General features: G+C 48.0%; 1 protein-coding gene across 1 annotated transcript; it reads right to left on the bottom strand.

Annotated features, from left to right (window-relative positions):
• Nucleotides 1–1,809: 1,809 nt before the first annotated feature.
• Nucleotides 1,810–5,243, bottom strand: LOC139353939 (uncharacterized). The gene is made up of 4 exons (XM_070998142.1): nt 5,181–5,243; nt 3,738–3,837; nt 2,216–3,090; nt 1,810–2,148 (listed from the first exon to the last, which is right to left on the bottom strand). The coding sequence occupies exons 1-4, from the start codon at nt 5,241–5,243 to the stop codon at nt 1,810–1,812; spliced, it is 1,377 nt and encodes a 458-aa protein (XP_070854243.1).
• Between the last annotated feature and the right edge of the window lie 814 nt (nt 5,244–6,057).

Here is a 6,057-nt window from a genome sequence, read left to right as displayed (position 1 = left end):
AGAGATCTTGAAAAAATTTACCAGTTAAACATTCTGGGGCGAAAAAAAATGTCTGTTTGAAAATATTCGACATCTGAGAATCGTTAACTTGTGGGATTTATTTTATTGCGGTTCTTTTGATTTCTAAATTAGTTTTACAATCATAGGAAGCGTTATTCCCCAACTTGATCGGACATGTCCCTCTAAGGCAACCAACCAGCTTTAGATGTTTTGGTTTGCGACCTTTCTCACGTGCACAGCAACACCTGCTGAATATTAATTGCTGATAATGAGGAAAAGGATACATGATCAATATTGTCACAAGGGGATGTGGGGAAAGTGTGCGACGTTTCTCCCGTGTACAGCAACACCTGCTGAATATTAATTGCTGATAATGAGGCAAAAAGGTCACGTGATCAGTATTGTCACATGGTGGTGTGGGGTTGGGGGGCAATTTGGTATACTCTTTATGGATATGATCGTGACATTTTTATGACATCTAAACCCCTTAAAATCAGATAATTTATGGATTATGCTAATTGTCCCAGAACCCGCATACATTAATGAAGAGGCGGGGGCTATTAATATGTTAATTAGTGAGAGGCGGGGGTCATTAATATGCTAATTAGTAAGGGGGCGGGGGCCATTAATATGCTAATTGTCCCCCCCCCCCCCCCCCCCAGAACCCGTCTTTCCCTACTACTTTTGCAATTGGGTACGACTGGATTGAAAGCGGAATTGCAAGAGAGGTTGTTGACCTACTACGGTCTAAACAACGACGGTGAGTCGGAAACGGAGGATAAAGATGAAGATGGTCTATCAGTAACGTCCGCAGAAACCACTATAAATCTGCCAAACGCTGCAGGTTGGCATCAAGGACTAGGAAATGAAAGGCAGGGTAGATCATGGTTCACGTTGAAAGATGTAGAGGGCAGTGTCTCGCAGTTTTCTGGGTCGAGTTCCCCAGATATAAACCAATGGATAGGAGAGTTGGAATATTGTGCAGCTACAGTTGAGTGGCACCTTTTACAGTTGTTTGTGTATGCAAAACAATTACTTATTGGAGCAGCAAAGATGTTTGTGCGTAGCCAGAGGAACATCAAAGACTGGGCAAGTCTGAAATAGGCTTTGTTGGAGGAGTTTGGGATCAAGTTATCCTCAGCAGAAGTTCATCGTAGGTTGGAAAAACGACAGCAGCATAAGGGTGAATCCTTGCACGAGTTCCTTTATGCACTTATTGAAATTGCAAAGCCCATTTGTTCGGAGGAAGAAAGTTTGATCGAGTATATCGTTGAGGGTATCCCAGGTGCTAGATCAAATAAAGCAATGCTATATCAGGCCAGAAACCTCAAGGATCTAAAGCTACAAAAAGACGCGTATCAAAAATCACGTTGATCATCTAAACCAGTTAACAAGGCCGTGCACGACACAAAACAAGATGCAGTAGCTGGATCAGTTAGGAAATGTTTTCGGTGCGATTGTTTCAATTGCGATCAGCCAGGACACCGAGCAGCGCAGTGTAAAGCAGATGTTCAAGTCAAAGCAGAGAGAGCAACCAATGTCGTCCAGGACGATAAAGTCGTTTCACAACCATCGCGTGAGTCCTTTTCTTCTAGCTTGGAATTGAAATCTGTGATTTGCAGGAATTCAGAATTCAAAGGACTTGTGGACACAGGATTTTTTTATTTTTTTTTTTTATTAAATGAAGCTTAAGTATATACATGAATATAAGTGGTAGAAGAAGAGAAGAGGTAAAAATGTTCCGATCCCGCGGGACTGCCGCAAAGCTATACTTCGCGGGTCGGATGGCGGTCAGGTTGCCGCTCGTCCTTATGACTGGATGCGTCGACTCCGTTCTCGACGCCTTAGCTCCTTCAGGATGGCAGCGGCCATGTTGGCTATCGCGTCCCACTTGCTTTGGCTTTCCAGCATGCAGCTGATCACGTTGTCCGCAGTCAGGTTACAAACGGTTGTCGTTTCAGCTTCGGCTCGGTACCTAACGAATAGGGGGCAGATGAATAGCGCGTGATCCGCATCTTCGATGCTTCCTGTACCGCAGTGGTCGCAGTAGGGGTTTTGCTCGTGATTAAACCTATGCAGGTATTCCTTGAAACATCCGTGCCCGGAGATCATCTGCGTGAGGTAGAAGTCTACCTGTCCGTGTCGCCTCTGTAGCCAGGGGGTTAGACTGGGAATTAGCCTGTGAGTCCACCGCCCTGTGGTCGCATTGTTCCACCTCCTTTGCCATGCCTCGATCGTGTTGCTGCGCTGAGTCCTGCTTCCTGTGCTCCCAGTTCTTCGTTCTGCCGCCAGCAGGTCTATCGGTATAGTACCGGCTACCACTAGCGCGGCTTCCTCGGATACCGTGCAGAAGCTGCCTGTGATGCGCAGTGCGCAGCGTCTGTAAACAGCTTTGCACTGGCGGCTGTATGATGCGGTCTGCTAACCCGTTGTCTGCGAGCCAGCACATGAGGGTGTCTATCGCGAGGCTGCACCTATCCGTGATCTCGTCGAGGGTTTTCGCTACCGTTACCAGCGCTATGTCGTCCGCAAATCCCACCACAGTGCATCCTGCGGGTAGTACCTGCCTTAGGATCTCGTCGTACATGACGTTCCACAGTATCGGGCCCAGAACTGCGCCTTGAGGTACTCCTCCTGTCACCAGGTACTCGTGCACTCCGACATCAGAGGAATATGTTAGCGCTCTGTCCTTGAAGTAGTCCGCTACGATCAGGTAATTCGAGATTCCCATGCGATGGAGTGCCTGCAGGACAAGGTTCCAGTTGGCCGAATTGAAGGCATTCTTGACGTCCAGGGTGCAGACGAGGCAGTACTCTTTTGAGCCACCTAGCCACCTTTCTCCTTCGATTGCGTTAGCAGCCAGTTGGGTGACCGTTTGGATCGCGTCGATGGTGCTTCTTTTCCTCCGGAAGCCAAACTGGTGGTCCGAAAGCGCTCTAAGTTGATCGAGTTCTTTCTCGAGGTGGGTGCAGATTAGGCGCTCGAATATCTTTCCCGTTGTATTCAGCATACATAGGGGTCTGTATGACGATGCGTCGTCGTTCAGCTTGCCCGGTTTTGGGTTAAGCACCAACCTTTGACGCTTCCAACCTATGGGGAAGGTTCGTTGGGTGAGACACATGTTGTACATCTCCGTGAATATACCCGGGTTTTTTTTTTTTTTTTGTGTTAGTGGTGGTTTAAAGCATCGAAAGCCAACTCGGAGCTGAACTAGCTTGCCGAAGTCTGGGACTCTAACCCAGTAAAAACTCCACCCCCTCCCCGCTTCCCCGGCGGTACTGCCGTTAGGTATTACTTCGCCGGGGGGGAATGCCCTTAGGGCTCTCTAGGATTCTATCCTATTGGAATTTCGCAGTCTTTCTGCGATGTGCAGTTTTTTGAGTACTATTGTGGCCATGTTGCAAACCGCAGACCAATTTACTTCTGATTCAAGCATAATGTCCACCAGGCTACAAGCGGCTGGCGTCCTCCCAACCCTTATGCTCAGATCTCTTCGTTCATTTTCGAATCTCGGACAGACAAAAAACACGTGTTCTGCGTCTTCATTATCCGACTCGCAGAGTGGGCAGTGCGGATAACGTTCATGCTTAAACCTATTCAGATAGTATTTAAAGCATCCATGTCCCGTCAACAGTTGCGTTAAGTAGTAGTCGACATGTCCATGCTTCCGTCCCAGCCATCTCTGCAGTTCTGGGATAAGCTTATACGTCCATCGTCCTTTGCTACTATTTACCCACCTCTCTTGCCACTTAGCAATGGTGAGTTCTCTGCACCTTTTCCGTACGGATTCTGCAGTTGCGACCCCTGTGCTGCCCGCGCGGATGTTAGCTGATTCCACTGCCAGCAGATCAATCGGTATGCCTCCCGATATTACCAGCGCCGCGTCATGGGATACCGTGCGGAATACCCGTAGTGCACACAATCTCTGCACGGAGTCGCCGTCTTGCATATAACTTCCATTTTTTGTGGCTCGAGCCCATATGGGAGCAGCGTACATCAGCGTCGATGTGACAGCACTAACCAGTAATCTACGTCCTGGTTGCCTTGGTCCCCGAGTGTTCGCCATAATTCGCGATATCGCGGCCGCGGTCCTACTTGCCTTGCCACTAGCGTACGCTAGATGTTCTTTGAAAGAAAGCCGGTGGTCGATCATGACGCCCAAGTATTTTAGGCTTGGACGCGATGTAATTGTGGCTTCTCCAATTTTGATAGTAGCTGCCTCCACTTTCTGCCTGCTACTTATCAGGACTGCTTCAGTCTTGTGCGCTGCCAAGGCGAGTCCCTTGGAGTCGAGCCATGCGCTTGCTCGTTTCCCCGCTTCATTGCAGATTCCTTCCGCATCTGGGAGTTTCTTCGTCGTAACTACTATGGCCATGTCATCCGCGAAACCAATGAGTCGTACCCCTTCGGGCATCGTGATCCTAAGGATCCCATCGTACATGCCATTCCATAACAAAGGGCCTAGGACTGATCGGGGGACTACCCCACTGACCCTGTGGGTCGATTGCCCAGAATCAGTTTCCTACAGGAGCAGGCGGCCTTCGAAGCAGCTCGCTACACTGGTACATTTAGGTTGTTCAGTGCATTTAGTGTGTGGTGCCAGCTAGCGGAGTTGAATGCTTTTTTAACATCCAACGTTGCCACTATGCAGTACTGCTTAGTGCCGTACAACACTCTTTTCCCATCGATGGCTTTGTCTTGTTATTTTCTCCCTTGTTATTTCTGTATTGCTCGCTTATGAGTGCAATGTCTACGTTTTTCTCGATGACATTTTGCTCCAGCAACGATTTGCAACCTCGCAACGGTTATGTTTATGTTATCTTAAGGAACTTTATTTACCCCTAATCCCTCGCATAGTACGGGCATCTCCCACTCAATGTTGGGTGATCGCAATCTTTCTCCTTTTTGCGTTTGCATAGCATGAGGCAGGGCTTTGCTTTGCAGCTTCTGGCTTGGTGCTCCTTTACGCTACAGTTGTAGCAGCATTTTGAGCAGTCTTCCTGGACCCTGCAATTCCTTGATATATGGTTAAACTCCATAGACTTAAAACACCTTTTATTGTGGCGGTTTGTGGCGGTTTGGGTGCCTCCGTGTGCCGCCCTTAGACTTACCACCGCGGAACTTACCACATCGAACTGTGATTAAACCGTTTTATCGGTGGTCTCATCGATGTCTTTTACCTCGATCAGCATTGTCTCAGTCAGCGCTCTGACGTAAACGTTGTTGCCCAGGACAGCCTTCATTGTGGTATGAAGCTCTCCGGTTTTAGGGTAAGAGACCTTATTAGAAAGGAGTAGGAGTTCCCCCTTAGCTGTGCGCCTAACAGCCTATACTGCTTGTCCTAGCCCCTAAAGCTGCGGTTCAGCCTTAACCTTTTTAAGAACATCGGCATAGGACCCTCCAGTGGAGGTTGCGAGCTATTTACCAAGTCCAGTGTCTGCCCGAACTCGGTTACCGGTCTTAGGTCTAGTCACGAACCTTTTGGTTCGATTTCCTCTCCTAATTAAAAAGTAACAAGGAAGAACGCTATAGTCGAGTACCTCGACTATCAGATACCCGTTACTCAAAGGGAAATGGAGATATGCAAGCAGCAAAGCGAGATTAAAATGCGCCACCTACCGGCGGTAGACAGATTTAAGCGTTATGGGCGTGGCAATTTTTTTTAGATCAATCGATAGGTATTGACGACACCAATACATTTAAGTTAAAATTTTTTATCTAGCACGCAAATTGTGGGCGTCACAGGTTTTCGCGGTTTGTGGGCGTTTAAGTGGGCGTGGCAAACTTTTTTTTAGGTCAATCGATAGGTATTGATGATAACAATACATTTCAGTTAAAATTTTCTATCTAGCATCAAAACTTTAGGAGTTACAGTTTTGGGCGGTTTATGGGCGTTAGAGTGGGCGTGGCAGTCTACTGAAACAAACTTGCGGCGCGTAAGAGGCTCAGGAATCTGCACGCCAAATCTCAACAGCATATTTCCCATAGTTTCCGAGATCTCAGCGTTCATCCGGACGGACAGACAGACGGACATGGCTAGATCGACTCGGCTAGTGA

The sequence above is a fragment of the Drosophila suzukii genome, assembly GCF_043229965.1.
Source record: "Drosophila suzukii chromosome Y unlocalized genomic scaffold, CBGP_Dsuzu_IsoJpt1.0 scf_Y1, whole genome shotgun sequence".
Taxonomy (NCBI): domain Eukaryota; kingdom Metazoa; phylum Arthropoda; class Insecta; order Diptera; family Drosophilidae; genus Drosophila; species Drosophila suzukii.
This window is presented reverse-complemented; position numbering and strand designations above follow the sequence as displayed.